The sequence below is a fragment of the Aulostomus chinensis genome, chromosome 24, assembly GCF_037954235.1.
Source record: "Aulostomus chinensis isolate RoL2024-O1b breed Wild chromosome 24, RoL_Achi_v1.0, whole genome shotgun sequence".
Classification (NCBI taxonomy): Eukaryota; Metazoa; Chordata; class Actinopteri; order Syngnathiformes; family Aulostomidae; genus Aulostomus; species Aulostomus chinensis.
Window position 1 is genome coordinate 15821744 of NC_141343.1, and position 25231 is coordinate 15846974.

General features: G+C 41.7%; 2 protein-coding genes and 1 long non-coding RNA gene across 5 annotated transcripts; all 3 read right to left on the reverse strand.

Moving 5' to 3' along the window:
• Positions 1–7: 7 nt before the first annotated feature.
• On the reverse strand, positions 8–5447 carry LOC147238901 (uncharacterized). The gene is made up of 8 exons (XM_086196573.1): positions 5362–5447; positions 5077–5137; positions 4916–4990; positions 2524–2595; positions 2406–2445; positions 2260–2317; positions 1276–1600; positions 8–1004 (listed from the first exon to the last, which is right to left on the reverse strand). The coding sequence occupies exons 1-8, from the start codon at positions 5445–5447 to the stop codon at positions 624–626; spliced, it is 1098 nt and encodes a 365-aa protein (XP_086052699.1). The 3' UTR covers positions 8–623.
• A 182-nt stretch (positions 5448–5629) lies between these two features.
• Positions 5630–6132, reverse strand: LOC147238902 (uncharacterized). Its single transcript, XR_015111760.1, has 4 exons — positions 6045–6132; positions 5927–5962; positions 5791–5844; positions 5630–5706 (listed from the first exon to the last, which is right to left on the reverse strand). It is a non-coding gene; the product is annotated as an uncharacterized LOC147238902 (long non-coding RNA).
• A 3694-nt stretch (positions 6133–9826) lies between these two features.
• Positions 9827–24879, reverse strand: LOC147238903 (uncharacterized). Of its 3 annotated transcripts, none has more exons than XM_086197294.1 (34): positions 24708–24879; positions 24572–24631; positions 23951–24016; positions 23775–23837; positions 23391–23465; positions 23254–23292; positions 22572–22625; positions 21385–22485; positions 21195–21278; positions 21002–21088; positions 20806–20868; positions 20137–20196; positions 20011–20046; positions 19875–19928; positions 19740–19790; positions 19586–19654; positions 19131–19196; positions 18953–19051; positions 18411–18473; positions 18232–18303; positions 17544–18011; positions 17333–17392; positions 16853–16912; positions 15308–15406; positions 15068–15163; positions 14877–14936; positions 14686–14787; positions 14562–14609; positions 14395–14460; positions 12783–12851; positions 12649–12688; positions 12505–12562; positions 11501–11846; positions 9827–11216 (listed from the first exon to the last, which is right to left on the reverse strand). In XM_086197294.1, exons 1-34 carry the CDS (start codon positions 24726–24728, stop codon positions 10812–10814), a joined length of 4260 nt encoding a protein of 1419 aa, XP_086053420.1. In that variant the 5' UTR covers positions 24729–24879; the 3' UTR covers positions 9827–10811. The 3 variants fall into 3 exon arrangements, with proteins under 3 accessions (XP_086053420.1, XP_086053418.1, XP_086053419.1); XM_086197292.1 differs by having other exon boundaries at positions 14877–14984; positions 24708–24878; XM_086197293.1 differs by having other exon boundaries at positions 14562–14606; positions 14877–14984; positions 24708–24877.
• Positions 24880–25231: the final 352 nt, after the last annotated feature.

Here is a 25231-nt window from a genome sequence, read left to right on the forward strand (position 1 = left end):
ACACAAAATTATAACAAAAACCTCGTTCTTCAATTCTGACTCAAAATTTTACTGTTCAAATTAATAATCCTGTTGCTGTGCCAAATACATTTCAACCAGGTGTGACCACCTTTTGGCTCTCAGGCAAGAATAACTACTACAAAAAAATTTCAAAAAGTAAAATAATAATGGAAAAAATAGTCTAAAGTGTAAGAGGTGTTTCCAATCTTAATCATGAATATATACACAATTATTTTGTGTTGATTGCATTATGACGAGAAGTTTCTGAATATATGTTTTTACTGCATGTAGGAATAAAATGTCCTTTTCTCCAGAGCAGTCCATTGATTTCATAATGTTAAATCGATGTATGCCGTGTTATCTTCATTCTGGATGTCAAAAGATGTCTCAGATGCCTTTTCTATGGTAATCAGGTCCAAATGGCTCTTTGAATGTTTGAGGTTGCTGACCCCCGGCCCAATTTGTCCTGTGTACAGATTTGTTTCCCCGAGTCGGCGACCATCATAAACTCTTAATGCTAATTGGGGTTCCCTCTGGCGATGGGCTCATGTAAACCTGCAGGTCTACTTTTGGCCAGCAGAGTGTGGTGTTCTTCCAGATGTTCTTCAACGTTCCAATGTGGCTCACAACCTCCCAGTGGCCTCCAGCAGCTCCCCATTGATGGCGTTCAGCTCCACGATTTTTTGATGGAGCAAAAAGGCCACGCTCCTTATTTCAGCCTCAAGAAACCCCTTCAGCTCCCGTTTTCTTTTGGAGAAAACCCTGCTCATGTCTTGGAAAAGTGCTTGGACAGAGGCCACGGCTATGTCTACTGCCTGGGTCGCTCGGAGCACAGGCGCTTCGACTAAGCTGATCGTCTGGACGGCCGTGCGGATCTCCCAGTCCTGAGTGCCCGACCTGAGGACAGGATGGTTGCGGAGTTTGGTCAAACCCTGATTGATGAAGTGAAGGATCCGTCTCAACTCCAGCAGGTGATCCTCGTACTCCAGACGCGCAGTTTCTCCCTAGGACAGCGAAAGATCCGCACAATTCAGAAGCGGTCGTTGTTCTGCGATCAGCTTTGTGGTAGAAGGGGTTTTCTTTGTTTTATCTTTTGTAGACATTTTTTTTTTTTAATTCAGGATTGCTTTCTTTTTTTTTTTGTCCGATAATGTTTCACTTTTCTCACTTTAACGCATTTATCAAAAAACAAACAACATTCTCACTCACCTACGATGCTCTTTACCGGGAGACACAACTGTTAAGATCCTGCTGAAATGCAAAATTCCATCTTACCCTTTTCCGCCCGTGTTTTGTGCCGACAGAATCGGAGATAACAGCGGTAATTCCTCCAGCTGTCACCGCACCCATGCCAACAGCTGTCACAACGAGGGAGAGGCCGAGAGTAAAAGGAACCAGAAGCAGACCGCTGACAGCCAGCACACTGCCCAGGGTGATGGTGGTGCCACAGGTGTTGGCCTTCTTTTGGAATTCAGAAATGTCATCAGCGATGGCGTTGAGGATGATGATGAACTGCCAGAGGAGCTCTGCACGCTCCGTGAAGACCCTGTGGAAGAGGCGCAGGCCACGAAAAACCTTGTCCGCCATCATGGTGAAGGACCTGGGATTCATTTGGGGACCAGAGGAAATTTTATATCCCTACCAACATTTGCGCAACACTCTTCATTCATTAGGGTTCTGTTACGATAGAACTGTCAGAAGGGAATGTGACATAAAGATTTAAAAAATGATGCATAACCACACGAGAACAGCAGCAGGTGTATTTTGACTTGTTTCAATGAGCGGAAACCATTCAGGTTTGGGTTGACAGGGGCAAAAACACTCAACCTAAAAACAGCCAATAGAGTAAGACGAGTACATTTTACTGTGAAAGGCCTCTCTTGATAGGGAAATCCAAAAGATCAAGTCAGTTTACAGCTAAAGGGCTCATCTTTTGAAGTTTGGGTGTCATCCTGGTCTTGATTTACCAGGCTGAGTGGGACTCTGACTACCAGGGTCTTGGGATTTAGAAGCCAAACTACGACGAATGTAAACCCAACCGCAGGAATCTGTAACTTCACCACTAGGTGTCTTTAGTCCCGCACTGTCACCCTTTTAAAGATGTAGCCTGTCTATTTATTTGCATATGATGAATCAGGTTCTTTCCCGACTGAACTCACAGGTTCCAGAGAAACAAGATGCAACATCCCTCTCAGAATACTAAAAGAATTCTAGTGCCGGGCCACTGTCACTGATCACAAATCTGGAAGTTGGCTGTACCTGGACTCGTTCTCTTCCAAGGCCCTTCCCTCCTCATCAGGTGGCACCTCATCCCATCCTGAAAGATCATTAACAGAAGTAAATAAGTAAGAAGTTTTTGCTGAGTTGATGTCAGTGACTGACTCAGTAAAACCGCTACAACTCACTTTCCACGGTGTACCACCACTCCATCAAACTGTCAGTGTCCTGTGATTCAGAGAAGTATGGGTTCACACTGGAATATCGCTGTGTTGAAACAGGCGTGAGGAAGTTTGAGAAACTGACCCCGTCCTCGCTGGCGTCCTCCTGCTCCGTCACAGGCCGCTCATCATCCACCTGAGCTGCACGCTGCTCCACCTGGAAAAGGGGTGAGGGTGAGGTGACCAAAACAACCTGTGCGTCATGATGTTTTTACAACTTCATCCATCTCTACAGTGCGTGCTATTATTTTGATGTGGACCTTTGTATATCAGGCTCGTTTCCCTCCAGCTGGTGTCAGCCAGTATAAACACGATGTTGCCAGGCCGGTTGACTCACATGTCAAAGGAATGCGTCCCGTAGGGGGAAAGGGAGCCCAGACGGTGGGGGCAGGAGGATAAAAATCGTATCTGCCATTTTCATTTGTCAACATATTTGATAGTCCGTTAGCTTCTTTGAACCAACAGCTAATTTTAGCATGCAGCCACTTACTCGCTAAAAATCGTTGTGTGTTTTGTTACACGATTAAAAAAAATATAAAGGAGTAAAATAACAAGTGGTTATAGGCCACACAAACAGCTGGGAGACAAAAGTACTTGTCTGTATGAACATTTCACACATGTCATGTCATGCAACAACTGGCAATGGTTGAATGCAAACGTTAGCTTTTGGCTAAATGCAGCTAATGGATCATCGCTTATCTTCCGCCTTGAAATATGGCCCAGTGTCCCTCCAGACTTTTACCAACCATCATTTTCCAGTGTCAGTTCAACTGTGAAGAGGTGAAACTAGAATAATTTTTCAGATTCTAAACATTTATGTCAAACTTAATCATGTAAATTAGCTGATGCCATTGTGATGGCCTCCAGGGATCAACTTATTTGATTCTTAAAAGTCATTGCCAGATTTATGATACAGTTGTTAGCCTTTATCCATAACATGGATCATCCTCAAAGACTTTAGCTCAAGAGCAGCAAGATAAACTTGGTCACAAGTGTGTGACTAATTTTGTAACCCCCCTTTGAAAAGCTAGCCTACGATAATATTATGATATCACACAAGGCAGCCACAGTAGCCACGTTTACATGCAGACTTTTCTTCATTCCGATTGAAGAGTTGGGGTCAACTGTTTCCATGTGACGTGATCTGTTCCGATCTGGTGTTTACATGTGCCACTTTATTTAATCGGAAGCGCTGTTTTACGGCTGTGTGTCACGTGCAGAGCGATGTAAACATCACGTGACTCATCAGTGATGGCGGTCCGTCGTGTGATCAGCACAGTCGTTGCGATTGTGTTGACACATTTATTCAAGCAAAAGCTTCTACTGGAAGCAAGGCCGAGGAGACGGTGTACGTGCCGGCTTCGTTGAGTTTTTCGTGGACTTTTTTGAACGGTTCAGAATTTCTTGTTTTCCTGCCGTCTAAGCGTGCGATAATCTTCAGGTCTTTGAGAGTTTGTATTAAAAATGAACTCTCCGCCACGGACCAGTTCTGCGTGCACTGCTGCTTGGAAGCCGCCATTTTTATCAAGTGAGGAAACGTCACTGCGCATTTACGTCAAGACAGAGCACGTGCAGGGAGAACAGCCTGACGACATTCCGTTTCACCGTTTACGTGATAAGATTTTACATCTGATCGGTTTGGGAAAAGGAATATTCTACCCCTGTGAAACCGAATGGAATTTTAGTCGGTTTAGGCCTCTTTATTTGGATTGAGGTGTTCATATGGAACATTTCTATTCGGTTTGGGCTTCTAATCCAATTCTAATGGGAATATTAGGCTCCATGTAAACCCAGCTAATGTGGAAGTGTAGGTGAAGTAAGTTAAGTTGTCAGTATGACAGCTAAAACTGGGTCACTACTGACGTTCTGACAAACCGGTTTGAGTCAGAGAGGAGGAAGTTTATTCAGTTTACAACATACCATTCTGATGGAAGTCACTGTCACCTCAGTCAGTATTTAATGACTTGGGCAAAAACACAGAATCATCATTCCTTCCTAGCAGCCAAAAGTAGGTCGTCTGGTTCACCGATAACAGAATCCACACAAGCTTCAGTGGTTTGATTCTTCGCTCCTATTAAAATGCTTTTCCTCAACAAATTGTGCTCCAATAAGACTTCAGCCCTGTTCAAAGACACAAAACATACCTGTCCTCCCGATCGCAGACCCAGAAAATGAAGCTACAACACCACTGAATCAAGATTTCCCATGAACTCTAGCAGTTCAACTGGAGTTCATCTGTAACAAGTACTTTCTGCCTCTGGGCCAGAATAGGCTTCACGGTCCAGAATCTACCAGTAGATTCAGACCAACTCTGAAATAAAACATCTCTGATGTAACTGTTCTGCATTCATTTATTACTTCCTTGGCAGAGGTAATAACTTTATTCTTTGTTACTCCTACTGTACCTATAGAAACCCAAAATGAACTGATGGTGTTTATATCCCACAGTATTTCTACTCAGAAAGGGGGGACCTAACCTTCGCTGCCGCTGACACATAGTCGCTGTATGTAGCTTCTGGTGCCACCACATCGGTTTCTTCGTTCACGTTGCTCTAACAGAAAATGAGACATTAAAAATAGAGCTTTATGTTTTTAAATCAGCTTTTCATATTTTAAGGATTTGGCAGCGCTGACTCACCTCAGCTTGGGGCTTTTTGAAGCCTTTGCATTTGAATTTCTTCTGTTGAGACAGACATACGCTTGAGAGTAGTACCAGAGTGCAGTTTGGTGTAGGTCTCTTTCAGTGAGCTAATCTGGAGATCAGCGTTTCCTTGTTCCCTCCACAAAGAGCCAGTGACATTTTTACATGTGATTTTGGATTGAAACAGAAAATCAACTCTGTGGTGAACAGAATTGGATGGGACTCCAACATTTCATTCATCATGATGATCTTCGCTTGTGAACACAACGGTACGAAGCTAACCTGAGGTAATTCGAGTCGTAGCGCCACCTAGTGGTTACAGGAAGTAAGACTGATGGGACAGACGTCAGTACAGCAACATCAATCATAGTAAGCTTATGTTCTCTGTCTGAACTGGCAGCAAATTTATGTGTGATTCCAGACGCCCTGGTTACCTTGAATGGTTTTGTAGGTAATGTCCTGCTCCCCCCTGTTTCATCAGAAGATTTATCCTATGACATTGAAATAATCATTGTTATCTTGATAAGTACAAATATTCAAAGCAGTGAAACTGGCATTTTAGATGGTGTCATTTACCTTTGAGCCCCTTCTGGAAAGAAGGGAGAGTCTGAATTTCTTGTCTTTTCTCTGTAATGAGTATTTACACGGGAGGTGAAGCTCCTACGGTCAAGGCACTAGAGGCTAAGATGAGTTCCGATCATGAGATCGTACCTTGCTGTGAACTCCTGAGTCCTGATCTTCTCCACTTCCTCCATCAGGGTCCACCTTAAGCCAAGAGAAAGTTCTTGCTCTCGTAACTTCTATTTTTCTGTTTAATTACAAACCACATGAATCAACTCTGTTCTACCTTCAGTGATTCTCTCCGCAGTCGTAATGTTCCAGACTTAAAGAAAAAAAGAGGATGTCAGTCATCAAGAATTCTAATTATGTTATTAAAATTTGATATTTTTTAAATATTTCCTTACTGGTTTGAAGTCTGGGTTGAGCTCAGGGCTGTCGTCTGGCCAGTCCTCTACACACATTTCCTTTTTTTGGATTTTAGAAGCACATTTATGCATCTAATAAGAAGATGATCCTAATTATCAGACCTAAAATGTGCACATTTCTGCTGCACTAGCAGGTAAGGTATAGGGTCATTGGTGAGTTTGGCCTAGCTGGGAATCATTCAACGTAAGAGGCCTTTTTTCAGATTTTTCCTCAAGTAGGCATTGAATTTCCACAAGTGACAGCACAAGCCTATTAGCTTCTTCTGCTAGCATACTTTCCACAACCAAAATCCCCAGCAAAAGTTCTTTTTTTTCCCAATGGGCTCAGGGCTAACACTGGCCCTACAACAGACAGAGAAGAGAAAGCTTCACACAGACATCAGGGTAACAAAGGTCTCCATAGAAAACCAATGGACATACATTTATGAGGAGCACTCATGCCCCTAGTGGTTATTTGTTTTCTACTTGGCGCCTTCTCTATTTTTACATAATTCAATTATTTATCACCAGGAAATCTCCTTAAATGCAATCTCCCACTGGGATAAAACCATAGGAGATCAATGACTACATTGCCAATCCCTCAAACTAAATCTGATATTTTAGCAATATTCAAGAGTTAGCAGTTAATTAAACATTTAACATTACTAAATTTAATCATAATTTTCGTTCCACAAAACACACCTGTCCACTGAGCAGGATTTCCTCATGAACAACATCCTGTGGGTTGACTGGTGTGCTTTCCTGTAATACAGATACAGTTGTGTTTACCTCACAGTATATCACACCGTTAGAATGAAGGATTACCTGGAACTTTACGTTGTAGCAGAGATAATAAGAGCAGGTTGATGCTTACCCAAGTGTTTGGTCTGCTGCTGGCAGGTTGTGGAGGGGGGTTTGGTGGTCCAGGTACAATCTTAACATTGTCCAAAGAGAAAAAAAACACAGCCAAACATGTTAAGTAGCTGACAACTGAAGGAGCAAGTAAATTGTATCATACTAAAATGGCTTATTTGTGTACAGGCGTTGCTGGTGTGGGAGGCCTTTCTGGTCTTGGTGGTCTTGTTCGAGGTAGTGCCTTTGGTAGACGTTTGAAGGTGTACACCTGGAAGTTTGTCATTGAAGGAGGGTTTAAAGGGCTTGTCCTCAACAATAACTAGTCAATAATAGTATGAGATCACTTTATGTATTCAACATCACATGCTACATACATCTGGCGAGTGGTCAGGTGACATATTCTTGGCCTGACTGAAAGGAGTCGGTTGAAGGATTCCATGGTTGGTTCCCCCAGGAGTTGTCAGCACGAACTCCCGTAGTCTGTCAGCAGGCTTTGCTGGGGCGCCTGATGGTGCTGCCTCGAAAATATCTGGCGACATCTGTTGGTCCCCCTGGTCTCCTCTTAGACTACTGAGTGGTGAGGAATATGTCACCGTGGAGCCATCGTTGCTGGGGGTAAGCTCAAATGAATCACTAGTGTTGAGGGCCTTTGCGGGAATTTGTGGTTGGAAGATGTCTGGAGTTGGCACGTTTTGGAATGGCTCATATTCTTTAGAGCCATTAACTCCAAATGGGTCATTCAAACTGCTGAGATCTTGGGATAAAATTGGGCTTGGGAATGGATCGAGCGGATTCTCAAAGATAATCTCCTCCCTAGTAGCATGGTAGGAATTCTTTCCTTTACCAAAAAGATCCTCCACGTCACCATTAAACGCATCAAGTCTTTTTGACTGAAAGGTCTTGGAGAGGTTCTGTGTCTGAGGAGCCCTGGATGTGTCTCGTGAGTTCAGAGCTGCATTGCTGTAATGAGGAGCACATGCATTTTGGGTGAGCAATGTATGAAACAGGTTATGCACGTGGTCCTGGTTAAGGACATGACAAAGGTCCTGTAGAGCTTCCGAGAACATGGTTCCATTCTCAAAAATCTGAGCGTCCTCTTGAAGATGTAGAGGTGAATTCCGACATTCAGGCGGAGGGAGAAGGATCTCACCAATGAGGAACTGATCTGAAGTTTTCCTCGCTGTATCCTCCATGCTTGTAGGTTTACAACCAGATTCTGATGGCAAAACACATTAGCATTACTGGAATTCAAGGCAAAAAATATTACAAAGGCAGTGGTGTGATGAGGTATAACAGGAGAGCTTTTTACGAACTAAATGATATGTATATGCACATCTGGTCCAACCTGATAGACAGACAAAAGAAGAGAAGTTGGAAATCAATCTGTTGACAGACTCTTGTATGTCAGTCAAATGTTGAGGGACTCGTTACATCCTGGTCTACCCTAGTATGGGAGGTACTGGACCAGCTCTCCATTTAAGGGGTCCAGAATTCAGTCGAGGACCTTTTCACATCAATCTCGTTTAGTCCATTTTAATTGATCTCTGGTCTGTTTTCTCTCTGGGTGCGATTCTTTTATGCAGATGTGATTACGAATCTCAAATGCGGATCAAAACAACCAGACAGAGACCTGCTTGAAGAAGGTGTTTGATCAAGCAAACTCTGGCTTGGTTTGTTAGCTGGTTTATAAGTTGATTTACCACATAACTAGAATAGAGATTAAATCCTTAAGAGAGAAGCGGTCACACCTGTGCACTTGATGCTGGCCCTTTCGTGAGCGCTGGTGATCGACTCCAGTCCGTACAGATTCAGCCGTCTTCTGTTGATGCTCTTGTTGCCGGGGAAAGTCCTTAGAATCTCCTCAGGTTGAATGCTGGAAACTGTTGCAAAACTGACTTTGGATTTTAGTCTGGAGATGAACTTCTTCCAGAAAGAGTAACATTTATGTCACGCGACAGTCCGTATTGTCCCTCAAACAGCTTTAAAACTCAAGAGTGAAAGAGATTACTCTTTGCATTTAACATATCGTGGTGTGGCTGTGATTGACATGCGCATATTGGGAGTCTCATTATCAGCCAGCTTGACACACCTGTGTCACGTCACGTGTGAAGGATACCTGAACATACAGAGTGTGAATTTTAAAAGTAATCTCATGCAACTCATGTGTTAACCCCCTCCCAGCAGGGCTGACACAGTTTCTCTGGAGTTCCACGTTCCACACGTTTTCCAGAAGCTGCTTGTCAGAGCTTTTATCTTATGCAAATTGTGAAAGTCTCATAAGGAGGTAGGTTAACCAGTCATGATACTCACATCAGGCGGCACGTTGGAGCAGTGGTCCTCAGTGTGGCCCCCAACAAGAAGGTTGTGGGTGGAGCCCCGGCTGCAGCACAGGATCTTTCTGGGTGAGTCTGCATGTTCTCCCTGTTCCTGTGTGGGTTCTCTCTGGTACTCCAGCTTCCTCCCACAGTCCAAAGACATCAAGAGGGGACCAGGTTAATCCAGACTCTAAATTGACCGTAGGCGTGGCTGGGAGAGCCAATGGTTGTCTGTCTCTATGTGTTGGCCCTGCCATGGACTGGTGACCTGTCCAGGGTGAAGGCTGCTGGGATAGGCTCCACCCCCCGCAACTCTTAATAGGAATAAGCGGAAGAAAATGGAAGAGACTCACATCATCTCATGATACAAGAATAAACCCAAAATATACTCACTAAAAGTTTTTGAAGAATGACATGAGCTCAGTGCAGTCGTTTCCCTGTAACTGCAGTCTGCTCAAACTGCAATTATTTCATGAGTTAGTTTCATTTTTACCTGCTACTGTTACATTTTCTTCAATTATTTGTGTACCTTTTCTTCCATTTGACAATTTTATTGAGTCAAATAATTCATTTGAAATGACAAAAAGGGAGGAGCAGCAAAGTTAAGTCAGTTTTGTCAAGCAGTGTTTATTCGCAAAATTGATTCAAAATATATCAAGACAATAATCTACAACATGATCGGGTTAGAAATACTGGTACACACACGCTGTCCTGTATATGCATAACCTGATAGTAGGCCTATAGAACATATCAGTAATTTTAAATTGATATTTACTGGGCTTAAAATGAGAAACATCAGTATGCTGCAACTAAAACCTGCAGGAGAAAGAGTTTGATGATGTTGCACAAGAAACCACAGGTTTGGTACGTCAGCTTGCGCCCCGGCTCATCTCAATGTGATGAAAAACGTCATTCATCAAAAATAAGATACTTTGACAGTTTTGATGTTATTTTGTTCGCCTCCTCAATCGTTACTATTAAAATGGCGCTATACCAACTACAATTGAACCAATTGTCAACATTCACTGAAATATTTACAAAGTCCATAAGGTAGTCTCATGGATGCACTACGGCTAAAAAAGTTTATTTAAAAATGATCAGAAGTATATTTTTGCATCCAATAAGAAAAAAAAAACAAAAGCATCCAGGATTTTAACAGTACAGAAAATATGTCCCTTATTTTAGTCATTATTAAATGTTGAATTATAGATTTTTTTTATTACATTCTTTTGTAGGGTGCTACCAAAGTGATCCCAGTGAAATGACAAATAGAACTGAAAGTCATTCAAGATAAAGTAAATCCACTGTGTTAACAAAACTACATTCTCCTGATAAGTGTATAAATACACCAATTTTACCCCCAAACAGTGCAAAAATAGCCATGTTCTTGTTCCAGTTCTGAGAAATTCCCGCATGTTCATGCCTTACAAGGAAATACGACAAATTACAGCCAAAAGTATCCATGATAAGCTTACAGATTGTACTTTTCAGTATATATCTTAAAATGTCCTGAGTCTCAACCCTTCTATTCAGTCAGATACCCATGTCAGCCAGCAGATGGGGGTCTTCTTTCAGACGTCCGATAGTGCGGTACCGCTCACATGCTGCCAGTCGCATCCTGTAGCTCCTCTCTGATGGTGTTCAGCTCCACGATGCAGTCATTCAGCAGGTTGGCCACCTCCCTAATCTGGCACACCAATTCCTTCTTACAGCCTTTCTTCAGCTCACGCGTTTCTTTGATGAAAAACTTGTCCATGCCCTGGAAAAGTGCTTGGACCGAGGTCACAGAGTCGTCTGTTATCTCGGTCGCTCGAAGGACAGGGGAGTCCACCAAGCTGATCATCTGGACGGCCCTGCGGATCTCCCAGTCCTCAGAGTAGTGCTGGGTACCTGACCTGAGGAAAGGATGGCCGCGGAGTTTGTACAAGCCTTGATTGATGAAGTGAAGGATCTTCCCGATATCCAGTAAGTGATCCTCGTACTCCAGCAGGACCACTTCCACCTGGGACAGGGAATTAAATATTAGGTTAAACCACTTTTCCTCCATGAACTTCACTTCTCTGATGTCGTTCTAACTGAATATCTCCCTCTTGGGGTTTTCCATGCACTGAAACATTTAATCAGAAAGTGCTGTGTCACACTTTCCATCAGCTCAAGGTGGAGATCCTGGGTCATGTTAGCTACTGCAAGTTAGCATTTTGAATGCTTAACTTAGCAGAACTGCTAGCCTTTAGTTTCAACACCCACTAATGTGTCAGGATTGCCATGAGCCTCATTCCGTCTTACCTTCTTCCGGTCATGCATGTTGTTCACATTATCAGAGATGGTTGCAGAGGCAGAAGTAATTCCTCCAGCTGTTGCCACGCCCAGACCAACAGCTGTGACTATGAGAGAGATCCCCATCGTGAAAGGAGCCAGAGCCAGACCGGTGATGGCTGTCACTCCACCTACAGCTGTGGTGGTTCCACCAGTGATGCCAGCAATTTTGGCCTTCTGATGGAATTCACTGATGTCATCCGCAATGCCGTGGAGTCTGATGATGTACTGCCAGAGGACTTCTGCATGCTCCGTGAAGACCTTGTGGAAGACGCGCAGGCCTCGATGGACCTTGTCAGCCAAGATGGTGAAGGACCTGGGATTTTGGAGGGGGACCAGAGGTAAAATTACTCTTTGCTGCAACAGAAAATGGAATCTGTTGGTTAAAATATGTTTCCAGATACATTACCGCTACTCTAGGAAGTCATTAATAACATGGAGATAAAATTTGAAGGGGGGGTGCAAATGTGTCAAGTAAATTAACAAAGAGTCATGCATTTTGGTTATAAAGCTGGTTGCAAGTGGATTTTGATTATTGTTTCAGTGAGAAGAAACTTCAGTGAGAACAAAGTTGGTATTCCAATCCTAATTGCAGGACTGAAGCAGGTTTACAGAGCTTCGCACCATGAACGGCTACTTTTTTGAGGTATTTCTTCAAATAGTTTTTCTGAAAAAGGAGTTGCTGGTGCTTGCTAATAGTTTTGTGCCTGAGACGTTTGAGAGGCCAAATTGTGAGACACACAAATGAACAGTCAGGCTACAACAGCAGTCTGCAACTTTACCACTAGATGGCACTATACCCTCCACATTAGTCCTTTAAAACATGCAGTCTGTTGAAACATTTTCATTTGAGAATTTACAGAGGTTTCTTTTCCCAGTGGGAATGTTGACCGTGTGGACACAAATCCTGTAGGAGGTGTAGTGACAGGACACTTTTATTTATCATGGATTTGGTTTGAAAAGAAAAGACATACTTGGACTCGTCCTCTTGCAGGACTTTATCCTCTTCATCTGATGGCACCTCATCCCATTCTGAACACAATCAGATGTTGATAAGATTGAAGGAGGGTTCTTGCTTAGTTGTCAGTGACTGACTCAATAATACTGACACAACTCACTTTCCACGGTGTACCACCACTCCATCAAACTGTCCGTGTCCTGTGATTAAAATAAAATAAGATAGTGGTGGAAAAAAAAACACCCTGGAACATCACATCAATAAACGGGTCAGAGAAAGTTTTGAGAAACTGACCCCATCCCCCTCTGCGTCCTTCAGGTCCGTCATGGCGCGCTCGTCCATCTGAGCAGCCAGCCACTCTGCCTGGATAAGGGTGGCGTGACAAAAGCAGCTGATGTATCATGAAGACTTCGCTACGATATCTAAATGTTATTCATCAAATCAAGCTTGTATTTTGTACAAAGGCCTCTTCTACCATCCAGCTGGTGTGGCAGCTGGTATGAACACTATGCTGCCGGGGCGGTCGACTCACATGTCAAAGGAATGTGTCCCATCAGAGAGAAAACAATGCTAACAGTGGAAAAAAACAGCCCTTGATAATACCAGCTCAGCTGAAACAGACATGACCAATTAATCATATAGCAAGGCCCTCCATGAACAGTAGGCACGTGTAAGTGACATGATTCCTTCACACTTAGGGTGAGACGCCACAATGCTGAGTAATGCTACGTTGTTACGAACGTAGAGAATCTTAATTTTTGTTATTTCTTCCCTTCCCAGAGACCAACATCTGGAAAAAAAACAATGGACAGAAAAAATTTGGAGGGATATCCAGGCACAAATCAGCATTTAATCATTCGTTAGCTACCTTTAGCCAATAGCTAACGTTCAACCAACTTGAAGCTGAACCACCCATTGGTTGTAATACGAAAGAGTTCATTATTATGTGACATAACTCAGTGGGGCATATTTGTGTGTAATGGTCACCTACACAAGTGTTTGTAGTCAACAGAAACAGCTGGAAGACACTCCCTGCTTAAGTGTACCAAAAACAATATAGATGTAATCTTTAATTATAACTACTGTTTATTTAGGGAAAACTGACTGCACAACAAGCCCCTTCCTGCAAGGTTAAATTTTTATATTTTATTTATATTTTAAGGACTCATTCATATATATATATATATATATATATATATATATATATATATATATATATATATATATATATATATATATATATATATATATACATACATATATATATATATACATACACACACACACACACATATATATTCATATATATATATTTATATATATTCATATATATATATTCATATATATCTATATATATATATATATATATATATATATATATATATATATATATATATATATATATATATATATAGAGAGAGAGAGAGAGAGAGAGAGAGAGAGAGAGAGAGAGAGAGAGAGAGAGAGAGAGAGAGAGAGAGACACAGACAGACAGACACAGTCCCAAAATTGCAAATAGAATAAAAAACAATAATTAGCCACATATGAAGCATAATCACTGAAGAGAGTAACACATAAGAATGTGCATCACCCAGAAATACGTCATTGAACATTAACTTGTCCATCGATCACAGCTACTGGCAACGTTAGCTAGAAGGAGGCCGAATGCTATAATCAGTGTTTTGTTAGAGAAACAGTTGATCAAAAGGTCATTTTACCTTCAAGAATGGTTAAAAAAATCCCTCCAGAATTTTGCCATTCATTCTTTTATTATTTTTGCTGTTGCTGGTAAGTTTGAGCCAAAGAGAAAGAGGTTTTTTTTTTACACTTAACAACATACCAAATAGATGCAATAGAAAGAACTCAGAACGCTAGCCACCAAGGAGGCTCCAGTGTATGAACTTACCTGTGCAGCCTCTGACAGGTAATCACTACACGCGGCTCCTGGAGGGTCCTCACAACAAGCTTTTTTCTAACAAAGAAGAAACAAAAAGAAGAAAAGTAAAAAAATAGACGTAAAAATTGAATCGAGTGGGTTTTTCACATTTTAAGGATCTGAAACCAATGACTCACCTTGAGTTTGTACTTTTTGAAGCCTTTGAGTTTCGATGTCTTCTTCTGCTAAGAAAGAGGTGCTTAAGAATTAAATGACCCTGACAGAAGCAGCAACAGTGAACCAGCAGACTGAGGAATGTACCGGTTTGCAGGTCTCCACATCATCTTGTTCGCTGTCATACATTTCTGCTGGACTCATGAAATCTTTTCCTGTTTGAGTCATTTCATCCTCAGGAAATTCACCCTGGCAGAAACAAAATAGGTGGAATTGAAATCGAGCCGAAATCCTTGCAGTGAGAGCTTTCCCATGCTAACAGCACTAAGCTAACATACACAAGATGTCTGCTGAGGAGGGCAGTGGCTGATCAGTTTTCCAGGCGTCTCTGGGGTCGTCTTAAATTTGCGTGGGAAAGAAGCAAGACCTTTGTTTTTGACTTTTTTCTAAGTGAAGACACAATAATGCTGTTATTTATGATATAATGATTAGATAGCAGTTTTAAAGAATAAATAAAGGTAGATTTTACCGGTTTGCAGTCCTCCATTCCATTTAATTCATCATCGTCCAGCTCCTCTGCTGAGATCCAAGAGTTTTTAGGATTGACGTCATCTAGCATGCCCTCCTAATTCAAACATTTTGAGACAATGAAATGACGAGGTTTTCTTTCAGCTTTTCATGACGTCTGATGTCTTTAAACCACAGAGGAAATTTTACCTACAACAAAACAGTCAACAAAGAATTAAGAATTCACAGAAAGGACAGTTACAGGTTTGCAGTCTTCCATTCCACAAGTGTCTTCACCGCCTTGTAATCCAGGAGACCTGTGGTGGAGCTTCTGAAAATCCTCATCATCCATGAAAGCAGCCTAGGGAACACATGAAGAGCTTCACATGGAAACATTTAAAACATAATCCAACACCTGCAGTAACTCTGGTCTCAATATGGCATGTGGCAAAAAAACAACTTCAGATTGTGTACATTAAAGTCCAACTTTTTGTGCCAGATGCATGCAAATATGCATGACCTTCAGTGGTCAGGACCATTCGTAATCTCATGGTAGGCAAAGAATGCTCACGTATTTAGGCCCTGAGCCCCAAAGCGGGTGAAAACCCTATTGTATCTGTTCTGTTTCTTTCTTTCTTTTTTATGCTGCCGCTTTAGACCTCAATTTGACCCCTAAACACGCTCAAAAACAAACCAAATTTGGCACATTCATCAGGTCTGGTGAATAATTTGATAAAGTGTAAAAATTAACCCCCTAAAGTGCCAAAATGTGCTCCACAGAGCCACCTAGGTATCTAACAAGGGGCGCCACAGCCTGTAGGAATGCCGTAGAGAGACCAAAACTCAATTACTTGTATCATCAAGACCTACAAATCATACGCTGACATCCCTGATCTAAATCCAACAGGAAGTCCAAAATAAGCACATGAAAGTACAACTTTGCGCCAATTTTGGACCCCAACCAAATGCTATCTCCTCCTAGGGCGTAAATGGTATCGCCTTCAAACTTAAATACATGACTTATGACAATATGCTGAACAAAAGTTGGTAAAACTCAAACAGTTTGGATTCTGTAAGCCCCAAAAGTTGCTGTGCCACATTGCACCTTGCAATGTAAACCAATGGGGAGGCCGTCTCTGCACATATACTTTGTGTCAAACTGAGGCTTCTGATGTCTAAACTAGAAGTCTGACCACTTTCCACCTCTATCACTGGATTTGGGACTGATTTTCCTACGAAAACGTGAATTCTAATGTAAGATTTCGCCTAAGTCATGGGAGGACATGGGAAGTCTTGTGAGGACATTTCACAAAAAGAATACTCTAAAATCCTCATGACAGGGCAAAGGGGGGGGGGGGGAGTCAGAGCTGTCAGCCCAGGTCTGACAACATCTAAGTGCCGGTGACTTAAGCCCTTGGACTACACCACACCCGACACGCGCAAGGTTGTGAAGGCCCGTTCAATGCCGCTTGCAGCTTTAATTTATCAATGCAACAGTTAAAGGTGAAAACCAAATATTGGGAAATCTTATTGTCCATCAGCTCCGGAGCCAGAGAGAAAACAGACTCTTCTGTCCTCTGTGCTGAATCAGGTAGTTGAGACAATGCTAGTTAGGTTGATGGATGTAAAGCCCCTCTTTCAAAAGGTCAGCTGCTTTAAGTTGATATGCGCAGTGATTTACTCAAAAGCTTAAATTGTCCTGTACACAATTTCAGAGTTGTGTAATTTGTATGTAGGTTAAAAGGACCAAGCTACAAGTGCACATCAATATTATGTAATTAGATGATTCAAGACTTTAAAATAATACCTTGCTTGTTGACTGAAGAGCTTGACTGTTCATCTCTTCTACTTCCTCAAATGTATCATCCTAAAAGTCAATGCAGAATTTTGTTATCTGACACAATTTCACATTTACATCTAAAACTAGAAATGGTTGAATAACTGATGATGTGAGCCTGGCACATTTGACCACTGCAGCCTTTGGAGTTCATCTTTGAATCTCAATGGATGTTTGTGCCTCATTCCAAGGTTCTCCCTTAAGATGTTGTTAAAATATCGCATTAATGAGAATGTGAGCTATAGCTCGTATATCTGAGGTGACAGTGACCTTGACCTTGGAACGTCAAAACCTTGTCAGTTCGTCTCTGAGTCACAGTAGACATTTTTTGCCAAGTTTGAAGGAATTCTGTAAAGGCATTCCTGAGATATCAAGTTAAAGAGAATGTGATGGTTGGAACCAAAAACCTGGCATAAACATCAGTGATTTGCCTTTTAAAGAGTTTCTTACCTGCCACTTTGTGCGAGGTGTATTAGCATTTACACCAAAAACTTCATCTTCAATTCCCTCCTGAGTGAAAAAGGACTGTAAATTACTAAAAAATACCAAAAATACAATGTACACCCCAATATCTCTCTTCAGTCTCACTTAGAATTTATCCATCCATCCATTTTCTTATCCTGTTAAGGGTACATTCAGAATTTGTGTTATATGGAAATACCTTGGAGTCTTTGGGAGGTGTATATCCGTACGCCCCCTTTGGTTCCTTTTCCCTGGAGTCTTTGGGAGGTGTATATCCGTACGCCCCCTTTGGTTCCTTTTCCCTGGAGTCTTTGGGAGGTGTATATCCGTATGCCCCCTTTGGTTCCTTTTCCCTGGAGTCTTTGGGAGGTGTATATCCGTACGCCCCCTTTGGTTCCTTTTCCCTGGAGTCTTTGGGAGGTGTATATCCGTACGCCCCCTTTGGTTCCTTTTCCCTGGAGTCTTTGGGAGGTGTATATCCGTACGCCCCCTTTGGTTCCTTTTCCCTGGAGTCTTTAGGAGGTGTATATCCATATGCCCCCTTTGGTCCCTTTTCCCTGGAGTCTTTGGGAGGTGTATATCCATATGCCCCCTTTGGTTCTTTTTCCAGAGCAATGGTAAAGCCTCTGTGTGGGACAAACCTGATCTTCACCTTCTTTTTCCTCTTCTGGAGAGATGAACATTTGGATTGCCCAAATAAATACATAATAGAAGAGTCACAGAACTACCTGAATGGCAAAACATCTCTTAGAGGTTTATTCATGTTTGTCTTTGAGAGAAATCTTAAAATCAACTGTTATCTGGACTACGTCAGTCTGATGTGATAAATTGCCGTCTATGTTTAACAGTTGAAGAGAACTCATCAAGGATACAAATAGCATACTAACATTGTTAGCCTCTCTGTGGTTGGCTCGTTTCCCCTCCTCTTCCTCACCAGTGCTGTCATCCATCGCTGCCCCCTACAAATTTATATTAAAATGTCTTCATCAACATTTCTTTTTAATGCATTAACGGTTCATTTACGTGCTTTTAATTGAATTTGAGGAGGTCGGTGCGTTCATTTTACCTCTGACCATTGCATGTTGTCAGGGTCTTTCATGCTGACAGATTTCTTATTGATGTCTTCAACCTATTCCAGCATTACCAACCCCCCCCCCCCAACACACACACACACACACACACACACAAAAACATGGTTTACATGCATGTTTGTCCGGCCAGATAAATGTACATTATGTAACGCAAACTTTGAAGGAACATGCCAACATATTTAGGAAAGGCATGTATCGTCCATTGTCTCTCTGAAATTACAATGCCTCATTATTTAAATTATTGTTATTATGTAGTGAACATCAAACACAACTCTCATAATATTAATACAAATAAAAACTGTTTTAGAGGAAAGAATTTCTCAGGACTTTGGACAGAACTTTTTCTATCAACTACAACTCATTGTACTAAGCTAACCAGTGGTCAACTGGTCTCTTAACTCCCTCATAGAGCACGGAGGGCAACAACAGATCTGGATCACTTCCAAAATGTAACTGGCTGCTCCTTAAGGCAAATCAACCCAGTGATCACATGACCCTGGCCATTGATAGTCCATACCTTTGATTCTTGCTTGCTAATGTGCTTCCTATCAAGAACGTAAAAAGCAGAAGATCCTCTTCTAAGCAGCTCATTGACTTTGGTCTTGAGAGGATTCTTCTGTTAACAAGAGAGGACATTTGTGAACTGAGGACATGCTGACACCCATCACCGGTTCATTCATTTTGTTCCCACGTACTTTGTTGTCTGGTCCACTATGCTCTCCATCACCATTCTCTCCTGCTGTCACTTCTGAAAAATAGTCCTGGAAACAGCAACAGATGGATTCCTTAGATTTTCACCAAACTTGGTAAGCCCCAAACATCAAAATGACACTGTTTTGTCATCATGTGATAAACAGTAAGTGTGCGCCCTCTAGCGCCACATAGTGGATGCAGAAAGGGACATTTGTACCATAGTGCAGCATTAGTCTGCCCCTTCATACCAAGTCCAAATATGATGAGGTTTCTCCAGGGAACAGAAGTAATTTTTGTCTTTGGTTTGCTTTGGCTGAAAAATCAGCGATCAAAGTGCCCTCTAGTTGTATTTGTACTCCCTCCAAATACTCTTTTACAATATATCACATAGGCACACAATTAATGTCAAACTAGCATTAACAAATTTATGTTTGATTCCAGATACCCTGAACGTTACCTTGGATGATTTTTGTGGGGTAGGTAATGTCCTACTCCTGTTCTCCTTCATGTCATCAGAATATTTATCCTATGACATTGAAATAATCATTGTTATCTTGATAAGTACAAATATTCAAAGCAGTGAAACTGGCATTTTAGATGGTGTCATTTACCTTTGAGCCCCTTCTGGAAAGAAGGGAGAGTCTGAATTTCTTGTCTTTTCTCTGTAATGAGTATTTACACGGGAGGTGAAGCTCCTACGGTCAAGGCACTAGAGGCTAAGATGAGTTCCGATCATGAGATCGTACCTTGCTGTGAACTCCTGAGTCCTGATCTTCTCCACTTCCTCCATCAGGGTCCACCTTAAGCCAAGAGAAAGTTCTTGCTCTCGTAACTTCTATTTTTCTGTTTAATTACAAACCACATGAATCAACTCTGTTCTACCTTCAGTGATTCTCTCCGCAGTCGTAATGTTCCAGACTTAAAGAAAAAGAAAAAAGAAGATGTAAGTTATGAAGAATTCTAATTATGTTTTTAAAATTTGATATTTTTTAAAAAATATTTCCTTACTGGTTTGAAGTCTGGGTTGAGCTCAGGGCTGTCGTCTGGCCAGTCCTCTACACATCTTTCCTGTGTCAGGATTTTAGAAGCACATTTATACATCTAATAAGAAGATGATCTTAATTATTCAACCTAAAAATACACACATTTTGGCTGCGCAGGACCGTCTACAATGCATTTCAACCAAGTGAAAATCACATCCAACATTTGCTTAGCTAAGCTCTTTCACATTTACCCACATTGGAAACTGTTTCATAACATGAAAATATAAACCAATCTACCAAAAGTGTAAAGTGTGGCTTTACTTTATGTCTTTCTCAACTCCTCAGCATATTAAACTTTTTTCTGCTAAAAGCAGTTTTACAGCATTAAAAAAAAAAAAAAGTTGAGCAACTTGTCTTATTGGACATTCAGACTCATGTCCTAGAAACCAGGTCTAGGGGCCAAACCTCTACAGGCCATGCTCCCCAAAAAGATTTGTTTTACTTTGCAAGTCTTGTCTCATCTCGCAACCATTGAATTTTTAAATAACTTCATAATTATTTCACATTGAACATAATTAATATAAATGCCACAAGCGAAACAAGGTGGAAATTTTAGCAATATTTAGCAGCCTATACTCCTCAATACTGGTTGTAATGTTGTCAAAGATCCATTTTTCATCCCCCACAAACACACCTGACCAGTCAGTAGGATGTCCTCGAATACAACATAGTTCTCTGGGTTGATCAATTTATTTTCCTGTAATAAAGATACAATTCCTTGTAATTTGCAGTGTACTTTGCCTCCATATTAGATACAAGGATTATATGCTACATTTTGTACTAGCAAAGCTAATTAGATAAGCTTACTAAGACAAAAACATTGCGCCTACCTGTGTGCTTGGTTTGCGTCCAACAGTTGGTAATGGGAGTGGTTTAAAGACTGGTTTGGGAAGAGGTTTTGGTGGTTGAGGTTTAATCTAAACATAGTTCAAAGAGAAAAAAGATCAAAGCCCAGCAAGTTAAGTAGCTGCCAACTGAAGGAGCAAGTAAATTGTATCATACTAAAATGGCTTATTTGTGTACAGGCGTTGCTGGTGTGGGAGGCCTTTCTGGTCTTGGTGGTCTTGTTCGAGGTAGTGCCTTTGGTGGACGTTTGAAGGTGTACACCTGGAAGTTTGTCATTGAAAGAGGGTTTAAAGGGCTTGTCCTCAACAATAACTAGTCAATAATAGTATGAGATCACTTTATGTATTCAACATCACATGCTACATACATCTGGCGAGTGGTCAGGTGACATATTCTTGGCCTGACTGAAAGGAGTCGGTTGAAGGATTCCATGGTTGGTTCCCCCAGGAGTTGTCAGCACGAACTCCCGTAGTCTGTCAGCAGGCTTTGCTGGGGCGCCTGATGGTGCTGCCTCGAAAATATCTGGCGACATCTGTTGGTCCCCCTGGTCTCCTCTTAGACTACTGAGTGGTGAGGAATATGTCACCCTGGAGCCATCGTTGCTGGGGGTAAGCTCAAATGAATCACTAGTGTTGAGGGCCTTTGCGGGAATTTGTGGTTGGAAGATGTCTGGAGTTGATACATCTTGGAATGGGTCATATTCTTTAGAGCCATTAACTCCAAATGGGTCATTCAAACTGCTGAGATCTTGGGATAAAATTGGGCTTGGGAATGGATCGAGCGGATTGGTGAATGAAGGTGAAAATATATCCAGCTTTTCCTCAAGTGGTGTGCCAAAAAGCGCCTTTTCTTTTACAGGGGGGTCCTGTTTGTCATCATAGAAGAGTGCCTCTCTATTAGCTTGGAACAAATCTGTTTCCCTTGACATGGTAGAATAAAATGAATTTCCTGCTGTAACCTTTGGGGACTGGAAAAGATCCTCTTCCTTATTTGAAGAGAATTGGAAAGAGTCAACAAGAATACTGGGCAGTTTCTCAAAGACATTCTCCTCCTTTGTAGAATGGTGAGAATTCTTTCCTTCAGCTACCACAAATAGATCCTCTGCTCTATTAAACACGTCAAAGCATTTTGACTCCAAGGTACCGGAGAGGTTCTGTGTCTGAGGAGGATTAGCAGAAAATAAGCCTGGCGAGTTCAGAGTTACGTTGCTGTAATGATCAGGAGCAGACACATTTGGGGTCAATGATGTCTGGAACAGGTCTTCCACATCATTCTGGTTAAAGGTCTGGAAAAGATCCTTTTGAGGTTCTGAAAATGTGGTTCCATTCTCTACAGCCTCAATGTCTTGTTGAAGATCTAGAGGTGACCTCTCATGTTCAGGTAGACGCCCAAATATCGTACCAAGGCTTAATTCTTCTGAAGTTTTCCTCCCCGTGCCCTCCATGCCATTTGGCTGACTATTCGATTCCTGATGGCAAAATTGCAGAAAATCATTAAGCAAAACAAAATAGTGGTGTGATCAGGTTCTGCAAACAAAATAATCTTTTTACATACCAAATAATATTTATACAAAGGGCTCAGTTTGTTCAAGTGGCCGTTGACTCCATTCTGAGAAAGAGATAATGAAGAGTTACTCATGCTCACTGGGACTGTTGATACATTCCTGTAACTCAGACAAAGGTGCATCTAAAAATATACCTGAGAGCTTAGAAACAGAAAAACAAAGGACACCTCTCAGTGTTTGGGAGACTTGTGTAGGCTGTGTTGAATAAAAATATCGAGTGGCACAGGAAAGAGTCCTAAAACATGGAAATCAGTCCTGCGTCTTAAAGTTAGTGGGTGTTTGGTTACATGTTGATATAAAGTCTGTGGTTAAGGCTGCAGATCAGCTTGTTTATTCTTGGCATAGTGCTTAACTCGATAAACTGGTCTGGCTAACAATCAGATGACTGAAGAACAGCCAGTTTACATGAAGCACGAGAAACGCTTCGGTGAAGTAACTTGTCTGCACACTAACGTTCCAGGAAATAAAACAACATACAAGCTGGCTTTAACTCAGCCACTTTTTAAAGTTAAGCTCTCAACACGTAACACTATTCATGCTGACAATGCACTCACACAGAGCAGACTTATCCATAGAATAGCAACACACAATCCAGACAAACACATCAAGACGTCAAACAGACGTCAGTCGCTCTGAAGTTCGAAGAACAAAGACAGAGGGTTTGGCTTTCACCTGTGTCATGACATGACCATCCTCAATTGTGCAGCCATTCTGAGAAGACAAAGGTTTGAATTGATGAGAAAAAACACTCATTTTCAGAGGGATTTGATGCATATTTAAAATGATGTTGTGGAAACGTTTGGTCGCACCTGCCCAGAGGGCTGCTGCTGGTTATGTGTCGTATCCCTAGCAGCAGCTGAGCGATCACTGATGAACGTAGCATCCTGTCACCACATGATATGACACCAAACAACAACAACAATGTATTCACAGCGTGAGAAGAAACACATCATTCTTTTCATACTTTCCAAACTGATGTGGTATGAACATTGGAAATGTAAACAAAGACATGGATAAAGATAGCCAACAGCTTTTTACTCGTGTTTCAGTTTTTCTGTTAGTACTGGCTGTAAACAAAACAAAAAACATGTCCAAGTGTCCTCAAAAATTTGGTGTACAGTGTATAATGATGATGTCTTGCTTTTATCCCATAATTAATTTTCACTCAGATTTATCTGCTTTTGGCTTCTAACCTGTTTGTTTCCCAAATCGTTCACAGATGCTGCAATGGAGTCTGAAGGTGATGGAACAGGAGTCTGAGGAAGAGAAATACAGAAAAACATTCATTATTAGCATTTTATTTTAGGATGGGAAAAAAATGAATTCGCACTGGTCCAGAGGTCCAGTATGTGTTTGTCAGACCCCTCACCTTGTACTGCTTGTGGAAAGGGCTTTGGGAGACCTTCTTTAGCATGTTTTGTAGCGATTCGATACTCTGAAAAGACACAGAGAATCAGGAGTTGCCCGGTTTCTCTAGGTGTAAACACACTTAAGCCAATGTTAGCTTGTTTCATTGATCTGGAAATCCTAAAACTGGGTGTTCGTTAATGAAGATTATGTTGTGAAACTAAACTTGTCAGTGCTGCTAACTCAGCTACAGAGCTGTGTTTTGGGGGAATAATCTAAAGTCTCAGTTGAGGGCACCCACAGTGGTGCTAAGCTCCCCTTTAGCCGACAGAAAGATTGCTGAACATGGCCAGTTTTCTACACTGTGAGCTCAGGTAAGTGTCTGGCTATTGTTTTATCAAGCTAATAATCAGGCAATGAGTCGAACTAAGTAATTCAACTGTAGTCACAACATCCATCAGTCAGACCTGACAAACCCGGTCACAACTGTTGACAAAATCACTCACTTGTTTGTTTGTTTGTTTGTTTGTTTGTTTATCTGTCAGGTCTACACACACTGTACCAGCAGAGGAATCAGGCCCGCTGAGATGGTGGGATTGAGGACAACATGAATTCACAAGCATTTCTGTCGACATGGACTCACAGGACGTCTGTTCCCAGGTTCGTGTGCTTCTCCTTCACTCCCTCCATGACCAGCAGCCTCCTGATGGACATGGATACCAACACGTTTCACACCAGTGACGCAGCTATCAGTTCTCACCAAGAGTTCTCCTCCTTACCGCCGTGGGTTCTCCTCGCATCGTTCAAAGGTTTATTGAAGTGATTTTCGTCAAGTGGTTCCCTCGCTGGTGATCGAGTGGGTATTAAATGTCCTTCAGCGTCAAAGGCATCGCAGTGTGGCTGTGATTGACAGGCTCCACGCTGGGAGTCTCATTAACAGCCACTTTGACTCACCTGTGTCAAGTCACCTGTGAAGGGATACCTGAACTTCTGCAGTCGGGATTTTCAAAACAAGACGGGCTTCTGTGCGCAGCTAGGGTGAAATTACATGGAGTTGGTGTGACACATTCCTTTGTCTGAATTTCCCAGGGGAGTTTTACTCTGTTAAAACTGCATTGTTAGGAGTTCAATACAAATTTAGTGTGAATTATTGTTAATTACTGACTTTAGAGTCTGGAAAAGGCCTTCTGTGTGTGTGTCATGATTACATTATCTCAACAAAATGAAGCTTTTTCTTTTCTTTTTTTAAAATTTTCCTAATAAAATGTTCCCATGTGGCCCTCCTGTTAATAAATCACTGATG